At 39.3% G+C, this 16,711-nt stretch overlaps 1 protein-coding gene across 2 annotated transcripts in view; it reads right to left on the bottom strand.

Moving 5' to 3' along the window:
* Positions 1–16,711, bottom strand: part of PCSK5 (proprotein convertase subtilisin/kexin type 5) — a 413,215-nt gene that overhangs the window by 178,610 nt on the left and 217,894 nt on the right. For both annotated transcript variants that reach the window (XM_072959607.1, XM_031677228.2), the window contains exon 10: positions 14,531–14,634. In XM_072959607.1, coding sequence (XP_072815708.1) covers positions 14,531–14,634 — 104 coding nt within the window. The remainder of the gene's footprint in view (positions 1–14,530; positions 14,635–16,711) is intronic.

Raw genomic sequence — 16,711 nt, 5'->3', positions numbered from 1 at the left:
AGGAAATGACATCATTTAATTGCTGCTCTAGAAAGACTCACCTGGCATTGGTATATGGAATATGAACAGGCAGAAGGACTGAGGCGGGAACTAGTAACTTCAGTGGTGCAGGCATGGGAGACCATGAAGAAGGTAATGGAAGGGGTGAACGAAATAAGAGATCAGATAAGAAAGGAGCAATGAAATTTCACAACTCATACCATGCAGGATGCTGAGTCAGAGTGAACAGGGTGACTTAGAGAAGGCTCTCTCTGATGGTAGAGGTGAGTTTAGGGGAGAAGTTGTTTTGTAAAAGATGACCCATAGTTCTGTTTTGGAAGTTCTGAGCTTTAAAGGACACAAGGAGAGACTTGTGTGGAGGTTCTGGATTGGTAATGGATGAAGTCAATGTTGAAGATGGAAAAACTGAAAATCATTAGTAAGGAGGTAGTACTTCTAACTGAAAGAAAGGCAGGGATGTGAAAGTGGAACTGAGAGTCAGAGAGGGAGAAAAGGAGAGCGGGAATGAGGAGAGAGAGAGAGGGAAGGAGAGGGTGAGTGTGCTCTCCCTCCAGAGCTCTCTGAGCAACAGATATTGGTTAGGGCATGGCCCAGGTGAAAGAAAGGGAGAGAAAGGACTCAGGAAAGTGTCAGAGAAGAGCAGGACTGTATCTTTGCATCACAAAAGGCAAGGAAAGACAGATCTGGACTGGGTAGATCAAAAGCATGAACTCCGAGAGAAGAACAAGGAACCCTCTTATTTGGCAAGCAGGGAATGGTTGAAAGTCTCAGAGAGTAATTTCACTGTTAAAGGTGGAAATGGAAACAAGATGGCAGGAACTTACAGAGAGACTAAACAATAAGGACATGGAAGCAGCTAATTCAGACTACTTGGTGGGAATTTTTAGTTGTGCGAGGAAGGACAGAACTAAGGCAGGAGGATAATGGAAAAGTCCCACCACCCCCAAGATGGGGGAATGCAAAGTGTGAAAACAGAGGGTTATGGTTCAATAGACAGAAAGGGGAATGAATTCAGCTTGGGAGCAAATGGCTAAGTGAGTAACAAGGAATGAGATTTTTTGAGAGCAACTTTCACACGTAGGATTCCTTATCCAAAGTGCAGGGGGGAAAAGTCATTTGAGAGAGTATTTTACCATTTTTTCTAAGGATGGCACTTCATTAGCATCACTCAAATTTGACCAGGAAAGAAGATAATTCCTTAGATACAGTGGATAACCTGAGTCAGTGGTTCCCAAACCTGCGTCTGCATCAGCATCACTCAGAAGACCTGTTCAGTGCACACACTGTGTAGATCCCACTGATGAGCAGTTCTGAGGTAAGGCCCAGAATCTGCATTTCTAACAAGTTCCCAGGTGATGCTGATATTGTTGGTTCAGGGATCCCACTTTGAGAACCTTAGGGTATTACGGCTAGCGTCTTTCCTGGAAGCCCAGTTGATTAACTAATTAACGCCTGGTTAATTAGGCTAGTGTCTCCAACATAAGGCCTGAGTCTTCACAGGCATGATTCACAAATGTCCTCCCCTCATGCTAGGAGTAAGTTGACTATACAGAAGATCATACCAATGTCTTCTCATATGGGTTACCAAAAACATTTTGCTTCTCTTATAAAAGTATTTGAGGTGGATAAAGTTCTCCTAATTAATCTATAGATGCACAATCTTCATTTTTCAAGCACAGGTTGGTCTAGATATTTCTTTCTTTGGATACACACCACTCAAAGAGTGAACTTCTATGCCTTTTTAGGATACAATCAGAATTTGTTGAGATGCAAAATCATGCTCAATTACAACGCTGAAAACAGCAAATGCACTCAGGTATCTATTTCCTAATCTTACTGCCTCTACAACTGAAGTGCATTTAATGTATCAAGCATGCTTCCCAAAGTAAGATGCCTAGAAGAAAGTTTATACGGGAAGCAAAAGTACCTTACATGTGCATTTATTTTTACACATTAGCTAATGAAATCTTTATAACAACTCTATTAGCAAGATAGTATTATTCACATTATATAGCTGAAAAAACTCTCATGAACATTAAAAGAACTTGCCTAAAGTCACAAGGACTCAATCCAAATATAAAATCTTGATGTATTACATAGGTGCTCACTGATTACAACTGTCTGTTAGACACACAATGTTCTTTCAACTAAGGTACTCAAATCAATCATAAATCCTCAGAATAACAAAGTAGCAAAGGGAGGAAACATTTTGGAAATGTATCTACATATCGTAAATGAACAATGGAACATTTTTATCCTCTCTGCCTTTTGCAAATCAGCTGCATAAAAACTGTTCTCTTCTTCAAAACTCATTAAAATATCATGTGCAGAAAGAGAAATATGTGAGGGTTGGAAGGAAAGTTAACATCTGGCCCATAACCCTTTCCCCTATTCTTGCTGAGAAATGACCTTCTTCAGTCATTTCTATCGGGGTTTTCCTTGAGTGAGAAGATACTATTAATATGGAAAAGATGCTTTATTTTATAGTCTTGCTGAGGCTGTTTATTTTTTAATTACAGCTAACCAGGCAAGTACAGATGGAAGGATGGCACTGAGTGGCAAAGAGCAACTTCCCATTAGTTCACATCCAGCCGTGATCACAATTCCCTTCTTTTTGGCTCTTTCAGAGATGAGTCTGGAAACTTCAGGGTGGACCACATCTTCTGGTCTAACACCACAAAATGAAGCCTGTTGAAACTATTATTGGGATGGGTGATAGAAGTTTAATTGCTTTGAAATGCCTAAGGCTAGCAAGATGTGAACATGTGTAAAGCGTCTGAATTGAGGTTCTAAGAAAAAAAAAAGTCTGGATCTACTGAGTTCACAGAAGATGAATCCAGATGGATTCTGCAAAGTGATCGCCTGGTGTGTGTAACCCTACCTTCCGAGGTGCAGTGGCCTTAGGAAGTTATGCATAGAACTAGGGCGGGATTAATTTTCAGGATTTATCTTTGGGTCTCGTTTATGTTGGAGACACTGGCACAAATATAAACATCTCTCTGGATAGAAAAAAAAAGGGGGGGCTTAAGCCATCTTTACTAAAATTGTACTTTAGAAATATGTAAGAAGGCCCCCTTTATCCTCTTGCTCATCTGGATTATCTTACTGATCCCGAGCTAGTTTTTGCAGTGGCCACGGTGCCCACTTGGCCTGATCTCAGTGTGGTCACAGCAAGTTAGAGTCCTCTGTCCCTGATGGGGGACAAAGGACTGGTGCCTTAGTCTGTGCTTGGAATGTTGATGCCAGAGCCCAAACTGATAGGCATGTACCAATTTCAATAACAGAGTTCCTCCTCTGCACCTCAATCACATTTTTCCCTTTCACACTTAAAGCTTTATTCCTCGGTAGAAAAGAAATGGCCTGTTGGAAGTACCTTCACCAGACAGCTTGATGATAATCATGGAAACATCAAATAAAGCCTTTTCACCTCTGCCTTCCGCCTGTGTGCCTGCATCCTGCTTATGTCAAGTTTTATAAGGACTCATCACCCCAAATATGAATCTTCTCCTACTGGCCCCACATTTGAACTCATGAAGCATCAGTCATCTTTGCTTACAAAAAGGAAGAGAATGTAGAAAGACTAGAAAGAGAAAAATAGATTTGTGCTTAACACACCCACTTAGAATTCTAAGATTTTATGTTCAAGCTTTGTGTAGAGGGCTGTTGACAAAGAGTGATTAAATAGATAGTGGAAAACTATTTGACTGCAGTAACACTGAGCTACTCTGCTAATGAAGTTTCTAACTGTCAAGGTCAAAGCAACAGATGAAGGTTAAAAATGACCAAGACCATCTCTGGATAGATACCTTTGAAAAGATACCTGTGACTTAGACAGTTGTGGGAGAAATCACAACAGAAGTCCATGCAACAGGGCAGGCCAGTGGGACCTGTGTAGGTTAGAGACAGATGCCTTTTTCTTTAGGTGGCTATCATCCCACTCTGGGTACGGACTTGGTGAGTAAATCACAGACCAGATTTCAGACTTCACTCAACCTCCGCATTTGATTCTCTTGTGGAGTTAATAACCTTTGCAACAAACTATGGCAGCCCTATCATGCAAGGTGGATATTTCTGGCATTTTTAGATATCTCCTCTGATTAGTCAGAAGTGGCTAGAATTTAGTGGGGGTTTTAGGCTTCTGAGATGCACAATATTGAACTCTGGAACAAAGCTGCACATGCACCTTCTACCCTGGCTCTAAAGACACTTCTGAGGGCAGAACAAAAAGAAAAGTAGAAGATTTCCAGATAAAACCATCCCACACAGTATATTAAGAAAGCAAACACACAGTAGCCTCTGGCAGACTCATAAAAGTCATGTAGCTTCCTAGGATGACAGATGATTCTCAGTTTGCTTCATGGCCAAGAAAAAGAATATTAATGTAAAACTTAAGAAAGAGAAAAAGTCATTTATAAACTGTAAATGCTTCTGTCATCCTACCTGCAGGAGTCTAAAGCCACTTAAGAGGCTAACCAGAATTATGTCCCTTGCTTTCTTTAAATCTCTGCCAAGTGACATGGCAAACACCAAGATCACAACTGTATGTGAAAAAAATTCAAATATTGGAAGTTATGTGGCTTCCTGAAGGTCATGGTGAACAATAATAAGCAGCAAAGAGACTGTGGTCAAAGGAAATCTGTGAAAACTTCTCAAAGTACAATTTCTGGCCTGACATTTTTCAAGAAGCAATCTTGTCATCACACTCTTTGCCCTGAGTTTATTAAAGAGCCATTTCAAAATGCATTTCTTTCTCTTTTTTAAAAAAAGTGTTTACCAAAGATGATTCTATATGCCAACACTGTAACTCTCCTCATTTAGAAGGAGGCGAAGAGATGATAAAAAATTTCACTGAATGTCACAGTCCTTAAGGTCAGGACTACACAACTGCATACTAAAATGACAGAAAAGGATCACTGCAAGAGCATTTCCATCCAGTTTAGCAAGCCAATTTCTTCTCGGCATGTCATTTTATAGCACATGCCATCGGACCAATGGATTCACACCCATCAATTTAAAAAAGAAAACTGACATCAAAGCAACCGGAATTAACTTGCTTGAAAGTCATTCCTGTTAGCCAACTCACTTTCTCCAAACATTGCAGTGGCTCCAAAATGATTTTCAAATCAAATGATAACTCCTAACTCTAGGATTCAGGTAGTGTTGCTCTCAGTTTCTTTTAAATGATTTCCCTCATCACACCACACCCGCCCTTTTTGTGAACTTCTCCTTTCTGCTCACCAAAGCTGTCTCATCCTGTTTGAACCCCAATCCTCCAAGAAACACAAATAAAAGATACTACGTGTTTGAATTAACTACTCTATAGAGTTTTGGTTTCCAGTAGCAACTGTAAGGTTCTCAAACACCTGTCCGCCCTCTCATTCTACTTATACATGCTTCTCATCTGGGTTACGTGTGTGACTTTAGTACAATTCGTGCGTGATCAGCAGATCATGCTTTGTTCAAAACCTTCGAGCCCCTCTATTGTTTACTGAAATCCAAGCAGTCCACTAGGAAAGCGGAGAACACCAATAAGGAAGTTAACCCTTTATCCAGAATCATCAACGAAAATCATGGGCAAATGAGAACAAGAACCCAAATTAGATAAACCAACTACAGGGATCAGGGGCGAAGAATTACAAGAAATCCATGAATGTGGTATTTGCAAGGAAGAGTGAAGCTAGTTTCACTACTAAGCTGCACACAGCATTTAATGACCACAGCTGTGTGTGTATGTGTTCCATTTTTCTCACACAAAAATCTGAACAGAATATTAACAGCTCATTCATTCAGTATTAAATGTTGTATGAGAACGACGCACAACACGTAGATGACCGTTTTCCCTGAGTGCCTCCTCTGGAGGAAGAACTGTGCTCAATTCTTCATGTGACGCTGTCTTCCTTATTCCTCCCTTTGCTGCACACTCCAGCTAGGATGGCCTCTAGGCTCTTCCCTGACTGAGTCTTTGCATGTGCCCAGTGCCTGGCCTGAACCGCTCATCTGGTTTGCCATTTGGACTGCTCCCTTACTCCTCAAAGTCTCTGTTTAAATTAGGCCTTTTCTGACCGTGTAATGTTTAAAAGGTTGTCATTTGTCCACGCAGAGACTTGTCCATGAATATTCATGCCAGCTTTACTGATGACAACTCCAACTGGAAACAATAAAATCGTCCTTGGAAAGGGGAAACCCTAGTACACTGTTGGTGGGAATGTAAATTGGTGCAGCCACTGTGGAAAACAGTACGAAAGTTCCTCAAAAAACTAAAAATAAACATACCACATGATCCAGCAATCCTACTCCTGGGTATATATCCAAAAACTCCAAAACACTAATTCAAAAAGATACATGCAATCCAATGTTCATTAGCAGCATTATTTGCAACTACCGAGATATGGAAGCAACTGGTGTCCATCAACAGGTGACCGGATAAAGAAAATGTGATACACGCACATGCACACATGCGATAGACTAGTACTCAGCCACAAAAAGAAAATGAAAGTTTGCCATTTGCAAGAACGTGGATGGACCTGGACAGTATTATGCTAAGTGAAATAAGTCAGAGAAAGACAAGTACTGTTTGATATCACTTACATATGTGGAACCTAAAAAAATAAAGCAAACTAGTGGATATAACAAGAAAGAAACAGATATAGAGACGCAACTAGTGGTTACCAGTGGGGAGACGGGGGAGGTAAAACAAGGGTAGAGGATTAAGAGGTCTAAATTATTTGGTATAAAATAAAAAAGCTACAAGGATATATTATACAACACAGGGAAGACAGCCAATATTTTATAATAACTATAAATAGCCTTTATAGCCTTTAAAAATCACTTGTGAATCACTGTGTTGTCCACCTATAACTTACATAATATTGTACATCAACTATACCTCAAAAATAAAAATAACTAAAATCATCTATGAAAAAGTGAAAGATTATACAATTGTGGTATATTTCTATAGGGGAATACTACTTAGCAATAAAAAGGAATAAACACCTCATATACTTAATGACATGGATGAACCTTAAAAAATTTTATATGCAGAGAAAGAAGTCAGTTTCAAATATTTCCATATATATGAAAGTCTAGAGAAGACAATTTAATCTATTGCGACAGAAAATATATCTGGTTGCATAAGGTGGGGGGGTAAACGATGAGAAAAGAGCACAAAATAATTTTGGGGGGTGACAGAAATGTTCTATACCTTGATTGCGATGATGATTATACAGATGTATACATTTCTACACTTAAAGTGGTCCTTCCTATCATAGATAAACTTACTCCAATGAAGTTAAGACTGTGGATTACCAGATGTGCTATTTATTTGTTTACAAAGCTGGGATTCAATCCCAGGTTATTTGACTGAGCCCATACTCCAAACCACTATGCTGAGTGAGTTTTTTGTTTTAAATAAACAAACCCTCAATTACAAAAAAGACTGTTGAATTTTAAAAGCCTTTGTAAGAGAACGTGCATGTATGTATGTGTCTGTGTATTCTGGTCAGGCTGTCTTGGCATAAATCTTTTTTGGGTATTTTATTTTGGAACTGGATTCAGAATCCAATTATTAGTGATTCAGAGAAATCCATTTCATTACTTTATAGTCACAACACACTTCTGGCCTGAAAACAGCACTGGCCCTGGTTCATCACCCTTTGTATTTACCAGGTTTAGGCCTTGATGGTTTTTATCTTTGCCTGAAATATCAGTTGTAAACACAAAATATCAGGCTTTGCTACCATGAAGGATAGAGTCTAGCCTCATCAGAATCAGTGAAAGTGAAGTTCGTCAGGTGATTACACAGAAAGAGACATCATCTCTCTCTTAAGTATACAAACTTTAGCATATTGTTAAAAAATCTTATTTTACGCTCACAGCTTAATTATATTAATACTAAACAGTTGACAGGTCATCATTGGCTACAATCAGTTCAGATTTCTGTCATTAATTCCTATGTTGAAACAATTCATTACAACTTTCAAGATTTAGCAGGTTGAAGTCAAGGTGATATTTAAACATTAAAATTAATTTGCAAAACAGAATTTAAGTACAGTCGTGTTTGACATATGATTATAATATAGTCATTGATATGTGATTATGGGATAAATGGTAGGAAGACACACTGTGATAATTTCCTTTAAAACTCCTTAATACATTTTCTCTCGTCCACTCAAGTAATTCAATTAATTTCAGCACCAAACAGCATTCTAATTCACATCATAGTTCCCTATTTTTATCCTCCTTTCACATAGGAAGCTGTGACATAGGAAATACACTTTTAAGACTCTTTTCATATTTGATATTTTCCATTTTCAAAGCATTTTTCATTCAACTCAGCCTTCTCATTATGTTTGGTTATTTGTTACCCACATTCTCAGAAACCAAGATACAAAAACTTTAATTGGCTTCCTCAAAAACCAAAGAAAATACCAACAACAGACTCTCTACTAGAATTTAACCTTCTTAAGACTGAGGCAAAATCACAAACTGCTCCAAACATAATCCCCCTCATTAGCTAATTATACTTGGCAAAGAAATAATAGTCATACAGCACGACATCACTTTAATTCTATTTTGAAGATGAATTTTAAGTGTGAAACCACATGCATTTAAAACTTACATTTTTAGAAATGGAGAAAAACAAAACAAAACACCCTCAAAGTCTAATAAACCTAATACTGTCATTCAAAGACCAGCTGGAGAAAACATTTTTCCTTTCTAGAAAATATTTTCACATCTATCTCACATATTTCGTAGGCATGAGTGGAGCACTCCAAAGGAACAAGGAGACATTGTGGGTACAAGACTCTAGATTAAGCAATGACCAAGCAGTTTGTTGTTGGGGGTTCTATATTTCTGCTCCCAGGTAGAAAAATTCATCCATCAGACAAAAGGATAAAGGTAAAATCCCTAAGTTATGTGTGATTCACACCTTTTTTTTTCATAAATGAGCAAGAAGATAAGCTCATATCATCAATGACCAATGAATACAAAAATGAAAGACTGTAAGTTAATATATATTAATGAATATGAGTTTATAGAGCACAATGGGACAAAACACAGACTCCTGACAGAAGATCAGGTAACATTTCTAGGGAGCAAATTTGATTAGGTAGAATCCAATGTGTTTACATCCTTCTCTGCATTGTAAGAGAAGAACTAAACGTCTTATTTCTGCAAATAGGATCGGGACCGAAGTCTGCTTCTAATACCCGCCTCTGACACTGACCAGATGGATGACACTTCACTTTGACCTTTCTTCAAAAACATGATGTGCAGATTTCCAATTAAGGTGCATTATGTAGCTTTAATCACAGCTACCAACATCACATCAGCATGCTAAGTGGCAAAGATAAAATATGATTTGTGCAGTGAAATACGAAAATACAACACAGCTTTACCCTTTCAAACAGTAACACATCAGACAGCACTTAATACACTAAAAAAAACCAACAACAAAAAAACCCCCACATTTCAAAACCTTCAGTTGAATTCAACAAATGGCATGCTTAATGGTTTCAGCACTACTAATTCTTTTTAATAAGTATTACAAACTGAAAGCAAGACAGGTAGGTATTAAAAATATACTGGAACATCTTAAAATTACCAGCCCTACCAATGGAAATAAAATGATGGTAATTGAAATAAAGGTTGTTAAAAGTTAGGGGCCTTCGAGGCTAAGAAGTCATGTTAGACTGTCAATTGTTTTCCCCATGGTGGGAAATCAGTTAGAAATAAAAAAAAAAAAGTCTAGTAGTTTAGTTGTGGTCAGAGAAAGAGTCAGTGGGGACGGGGAGGGTCAGCAACATGCTGGTAGAAACAAAGAGACTTACATAGTCTGGGAGGGCAGTGAAATGGAAGGCGTGGTAACCTCGCTCACTTAGTTGTCATTTTTGACTTTCAATGACATTTTTTCATTCTTTCGCCTAGTAAAGATGACAGAAGTTCCTAATTTATTATCTGACGTCTATTCCTGTTCCTAGATTTAAGAGAGTTTAACTACATAATAGCAAGTCACAATACCCAAATACACACACTTAGACAAAAGCTACCACACCGACGTTGCATGCATTCAATGATACTTTTTATACCTGCATTTGCAAACCAGAGAGAAGGACGTGAGGAAAGACTCAACCAGCGCAGCCCAGGAGACTGGGGGAGGGAGGGGTGGTAAATCTGCAGGTTCGTCAGATTAAAGCAGGAGAGGGGAGGGGATCGTAACAAAGAGCTAAGTTCTTCTTGAAAAGATACAAGCCATAGATACTAGAAGAAGGCAGAATTAAAGCCCTCAGCATGGCTCTGTGACCCACAGATTCCACGTGCACAGACAGAGCTGGTCAAAATGTCCACGGCACCCCCCAAGAGACCGTCTCTCATGAGGTGCCTTCCACTGCTCAGGTTGAGCTATATTTTAAGATGGTGAGTGAAGCAGCATCGACGCTTCTGTCATCATGACCTGGCAGACTGTCTGGACTGAATGGAGAGAAGAGCGCAGTGTAAACTGCTGTTTCTCTGCATCAGTTACAGCACAGCCAGCGCAGGTGGCAATGGCCTGGGGTCCCTGGCATTTCCTCCCCCTTCTCCTCTTTGGGGCCACTTCCATTTGTGAAGGTGCACAGGGAATATTTTTGAATAAATACATGAAGAATCAATTAGTATCAATTAAATTCCCTGAAGAAAACCACCCTGATGGCAAAAGCCCTCACTCCTACAGCTGATTTGTATATGAAGGAGCATGAGGAGGTTTTAAAAAGAGTAGAAAAGAAAAAAAATAGAAAAGACTTGTCATAAGAGGAAAGGGAAGGGATCAAGAGGGAAAGAAATAATACTGGAAAAAAAAAACCCAACAAACAATTTAATGCCAAAGTCATCTTCTGGCATATTGCACATGTTGGTCAGCAGCAAAATACTGGAATTTGGTTTTTAGTTCTCTAGTGGCAAATACCACATCTGTTCATCTGGCCTCATACAAATACTTTCCTATACTCATGCATAATCTCAGGTAGGTTCCACGATAGGTGCGTGATATTTATTCCATTTATTTTTAAAGAAGCTATCTCTGGAGGGAGTTTAAAGTCAAAAGGTGTTGCCTGAAATTTAGCTAGGATTATTCACAAGATGAACAAGTCAAAATAACATTTAGTTAGTTTTCATAGGTACACATTCATTGGGCTGTGTTTATTTAAAAAAACAAACCTTCTACAAAAGATATTTTAACTATATTATAAAGATTATTGTTGTTGTTATTATTATTATTAAAGAAGCAGCAAGACAGAATCATCTTAGTTCAATTAAGGTTATTAAAAGTTAAGGTACCATTAGCATAAAAATGTCGATGAGTGGCTCCCTTCCTTGTGAACCGATCTCACTATAGGCTCGTTTATAAAGTGCGACTGCAGTGAGAGCACAGAGAAGGGGGAGAAAGTTCTCTGCACCCAACTCATCAGGATGCAACCCTACCCTCAGAGAAACACAGAGAGGAGTCAGTCAAGAGCCACATTCTTCAGTTCTTCCAGGGCACATTCCTTGCCTGAATGCAATCTCTCCCTGCCAGTCAACAGGAAGCCAGCAGCTGCTTCTGGAAGGAATCCCCTTCCAGGGGCCAGGAATCCAGGCCCCTAACACACGTGGGTAAGAGTGGATAGTCTGCCTTAAGGGGAGACCCACACCAATCTAGTTCCTACAACATCTGCTCTGTTCTCTGCCTAGGATATATCACACACAGGCAGATCTGAAGAAAGGTACGGACGCTGTGCGACATGTGCTTGGCAGGGTTTGGGGAAGACCGTTCTGTAGGGTGTTGGCATCTCTGAAGTTATCAGTGAGGACTAAGATTATCAAGCCTATTGATGGCAAGACCCCGGAACCGAACTGGCTACTACTCTAAGCTGCTTCTGCTTCACCTGCTGAGAAGGAAATTCTGCTGTGGATACAGAAGTCCTCATTGCAGAAGAGGACCTGCCAAGAAATTTGTGAAATCCTCATGGTTTCATTAAAAAAAAAAACAAAAAAACTCACTCTTACACAAGTTAAATTGCTCAACATGAGAGCACAGATGCAAGCCCAGGGAAGCACAGGTGTTTTCAGCTTCGTTTTATGCCTACCTCTCACTCAGCGTTAGGACCAAGCTGAGTGGCAAGAGGGAAGGCACCAATGGCTGCAGGCTTCTGTCTGCAGGCGACTTCCGTTTTCTCCTGTCTAAGGAGAAGCATTTGGCCCTGTGTTTCTGCTAAGCAAGGCTTGCAAAAGCCAGCTGACCTAATTTAAAATATGAGCTCTCACTGCGTGAACCTCTTCCAAGCCTTCGCTATTTTTTGTTCGTTCAGTTCTTAGTCCATAAAAAGTCAGCCCATCTTTCTCCAGTCCCAGTGACCTGCATTCTCTCCTTCCCCAAAGCATATCACTTCTCCTGCTAGCCTCTGCCTTAATCACTTTTATTTGTGGGACACTAGGGAGGGGATGGTAATGCTTAGAGTAGGGAAGAAAATAACTTTTTAAAAAAAATTCTTCATATTATGATCATGTTTAGATGAAATATGGGTCTTGCCATCAACAAAATTACAAAACAATTCCACTGGGAGTCCAGACCGTTCAGGGTAATTCATCTATGAAAAAGCGAACTTTAATTGTTACTCTTGGCAGCCATCTAAGAGAATAGTGAAATATTATACTAAATATTGCCACGTGCAATAGTAAAATGCTCTTTCCTCCTTGCCAGAAGCAGTGTACAGCCCCCTTCAGACCCAGGTTTGGATCTGGTGATTTAGTCTAAATTCTCTGTTTCCCCCCTCTCCAAAACCAACAGAGGTTTTCAAAAGAGTTGCATTTTTTATTAGAACCATTTGCTCTTTTTAAGTTGCCAAAAAGGAATAAGTAAAACTAAGACTTTTATTTGGGTTAAAGTTGATTCCTCAGCTTCATGGAGGTCAATGTACTTAGTCTGTGAACCTTCTACTAAGAAGTTCATTGCAGTGTTGAAACAGCCAAGGTTATGTTTTGATCCCTTCCCCCCTCTCCAAGCCCCACCCCTCGGCCGCATGGATTTACATAGTACGGGCTGGAAGCATGTGGAAGTTAATCAAAAGGAAACATACATCTGGCAAATTACATCCTGGATTTTCTAGAATTGAAATTTCAAGTATTTTTGATGCTGCACGGAACATTTGTTATTTGGGGACCAAACGTCTAGATTTGGGCTTCAGAAAATATGATTCCAACAGGTATTTACAACTCTTTAAATGTTCACTGAGCAGTGCTGCATTATATAGCTTACAAGCATGGAAAGATGTTTGATAATACTTAAGAGCAGAGGGATAGCCTTTTTCTAAAAATGAAGTCTTCAGTGCAGATGTTAATCAAAGAACTTATATATGGTGCTGGTTACCTGGTATATTTATAGGTTTTGGCAAAGCACGAGACTATAATAAACTACTTTCAAATAATTTTCAAAATTACACGTTACATTTCCAGCATGAATATTTATAAACATTGGGTATATTAAAATCATCTGTAAAATATCATATGTAGATAATATTATTCAGCTTCTAAATGGTTTAAGTTGGGGAATTGAGGGCCCAAGAAAATGAAGTGACTTGGCCAGGATTACTTAGCCTATTACCAATGATCTGAGGACCAGAACCTCAATTTTTAAGTAGATAATTCCCTATGGTACGAAATCCTGTTTTTCATCCGTAGGGATATATGATGATACTAAGATTATGTGGGAGCAAATTTAAGTCTGCAGATATGACAAAAAGTAATCTTTGTTATAACTTAGATGAACATTTAGGCTATCTGAAACCTGAGTAAAGATACGAAACTGTAGGACCTCTGCTTCATATAACTACTTTCTTTTTACTATAGCGTATGTTCTGGATGACAACAAACAAAACGGTTCCCATTAGGAAGACAGTGTGAGGAACTAAAATCTCTATCAGCCACGGGAAAAACAGCCAGCCCTTATCATATACTGTGCACACCTGCACAGACTGTGCGTTACAGAGCTTCACAGAACTTTTCCTTTATGTAAAGTACTGTCTTAGAATTATGCCTGTTCTTCTGTTTGTGGAAGTTTGGGGGAAAAACAATAAAAACAAAATATATAGCCTAGCGACTAACAGTGCTACCCTCAAGTGAACAAAATACAACAGTTATTACTTAAGTAGCGGTAATCACTCCGGAAGGTAAGCAATTTTTAAATACATTGTCACAAATACCACTCAGATCATCAACGACAGCAAACAGTAAACGAATGAGGAGCCCCCCAGGTCCACAATACTTGGAAGTTGGTTACCTTTAAAAAAAACTGACCTATGATGTAGGAAGCCAGGGAAATCTGTCTGATATGTGTTGTTTTAATTTAAAAAAAAAAGGAATCTGCCTTTTTTTTTTTTTAAACTAAGAGATTAAGCTTTTCCTGTGTCAGCACAAAATTTAAAGTTTCTTTGGAGGGATTCCATTTCCTGCTCTCCATTTAAAATGGGGGAAAAATAAAAATATTTTGCCTGTGACAGAATATGAAAGAAGTTCTCACCCTTAAAACCAGCAGCATTGGTTTTCCAGTCATTAGCGTTCAAATGTCCTGCACGGGAAGTCCTGACAATAACATGCTGCACGTCTCTCCAGGTCAGAAACGGACTGGGGAAAGACAAGGTAAGAATCATTGTACCAAAAAAAAAAGATGGGGGAAGCAGAGAGTCACAAGCAAATTAAAAAAGCGAAAGCAAAAGGGCAAAGTACTAAAAACAAAGGGTCAGCGGTTTGGGTTTGGGATAAATGAATGCCAAATGGCGCTCTTGTTCTCAACTTGGAGAAGTGACACTAGTCTCAGGGAGGCAGAAAATGTAACCTTCAATTTGAGAAATAATGTGAATGTTGGTCAGTGTAAGTTTTTAAAAGAGTGAGGATTTCGAGTGTCCTCAACAACAGGGCTCCCAGTTCTGGCCCTGTCGTCCTCTGCGCAGAAGCTTGCAGCATCCCATCCTTAGAAAACTACAAGTTATAGTCAAAACTTAAGGCCTCTGGAATATTCCCAGTTCAGTTGTTTAGCCAGGCAGTTGATTTGTTTAACAAGGAACTCAGCAATGTTTACTGTTCTGGATGTGTGTGTGTGGGATACGGAAAAAGTCTCAACTGAACCCGAGTCGCCGTTTTCAGTGTTCTCGAAGGAAGAGAATGGGGTACAGAGCCCAAAACTGGGCACCCAGGTACAGACAGCTCTGAGAGTGGTCTTAGTTTGCAATTCATAATTATTATATTAAATTACTGGACACCTGTTTCTTGTGGCAGATGGCATTGAAGATCACAAAGACACTACAGAATGCAAGAGATTTTCATCAGAGAACTGCAGTACCAGTCATGATCACCCAGAAAAGAAATCCAAGTACATACACATAGTCTCCTGTGCTCGTTCAAAGAACACGTTATTTACTGGAAGGCATTTGATTCAGTGGATGCATGAAATTCTAATCTGGATACTTATTCAATTCATGAATGTAAGGTGTGACAATCATTCACTTAACTAGGAAATTGGCAATTTATCATGCTGTATTTTGTTTCTCATCTGCCACCTTCATTCTAGAAGGATATTTGCAAAGGGTGGGGCAGAACATTTGAGAGGAGGAGAGACCATGACTTGCTACCTTCCTTGAGGTGTGACAGGGGCCTGTGGTAATCTCTGTGCCCCTTCATATGGGCAGGTAGGCACACTGGTGTCTCCCAGGCAGAGGGAGAACCTGGTGTCTTAACTGCAGCTAATTTTCTATGATGGAGCTGCACACTGCTTCACTTGTTATGACATTTTCCCATCACATTCACCACGTATGTGTTTTTGAGGGTGGCCTCCTAATGAGAGGGGGGCCCAGTGATGAGATTCTCGCTCCTTCATTTTCTACCTATGTGAAATTGACTTCTCAAAGTGTCAGTTTCCCCATGCAGAATGTGGATGCTAACATCTACCTTCCTTCGTTGTACCAACTGAATCAAAGTACAGTTGACCCTTGAACAATGTGGAGGTTAGGGGCGCTGACCCCCAAGAAGTCAAAAATCTGAGTATAACTTATAGTTGGCCCTCCATATCCTCGGTTCTGCATCTGTGGATTCAACCAACAGTGGATCATGTGATCCGTGGTTCGTGAAAAAAAATCTGTGTGTAAGTGGTCCTGTGAGTTCAAACCCATGTTGTTTAAGAGTCAACTGTAATGCCAAGTACTTAACCAAGTTCTTGGTGCATAATAAGCCATTAAGAAGTGGTAGTAGGTTCACAGCGAAAAAAAAATGTGACAATGAATGTATGTATGTTCATGTATAACTGAAAATTGTGCTCTACACTGGAATTTGACACAATATTATAAAATGACTAGAACTCAATAAAAAAAGTTAAAAAAAAAGTGGTAGACAGTACATCATTTTGCTAAATTAAGAGCCACAGCTCCTGTTCAGTGGTTTGAAAAGTAACAAGGTGGGGAGAGAAAAGTCCTGTAGTCTTCTGATAACTTTTTGTTACGCACTCAGATTAGAAACAAAAGAGAGAGAGAACTGTCATTTTCAAAGTTTTCATAGGGCGCAAGGTAGGATCTAGACTATTTTGTAAGATTGCATTAACACAAGACTATACACTAAGGAATTAAAACCCAACCATGTGAGTTTGAAAAATGTGAAACCGATGAAAATGGAATTATTTTTGATACAACACTCATTCAGAACTAATTTTAGA

Source organism: Vicugna pacos, chromosome 4 (assembly GCF_048564905.1).
Source record: "Vicugna pacos chromosome 4, VicPac4, whole genome shotgun sequence".
In the NCBI taxonomy this organism is placed as follows: Eukaryota; Metazoa; Chordata; class Mammalia; order Artiodactyla; family Camelidae; genus Vicugna; species Vicugna pacos.
This window is presented reverse-complemented; position numbering and strand designations above follow the sequence as displayed.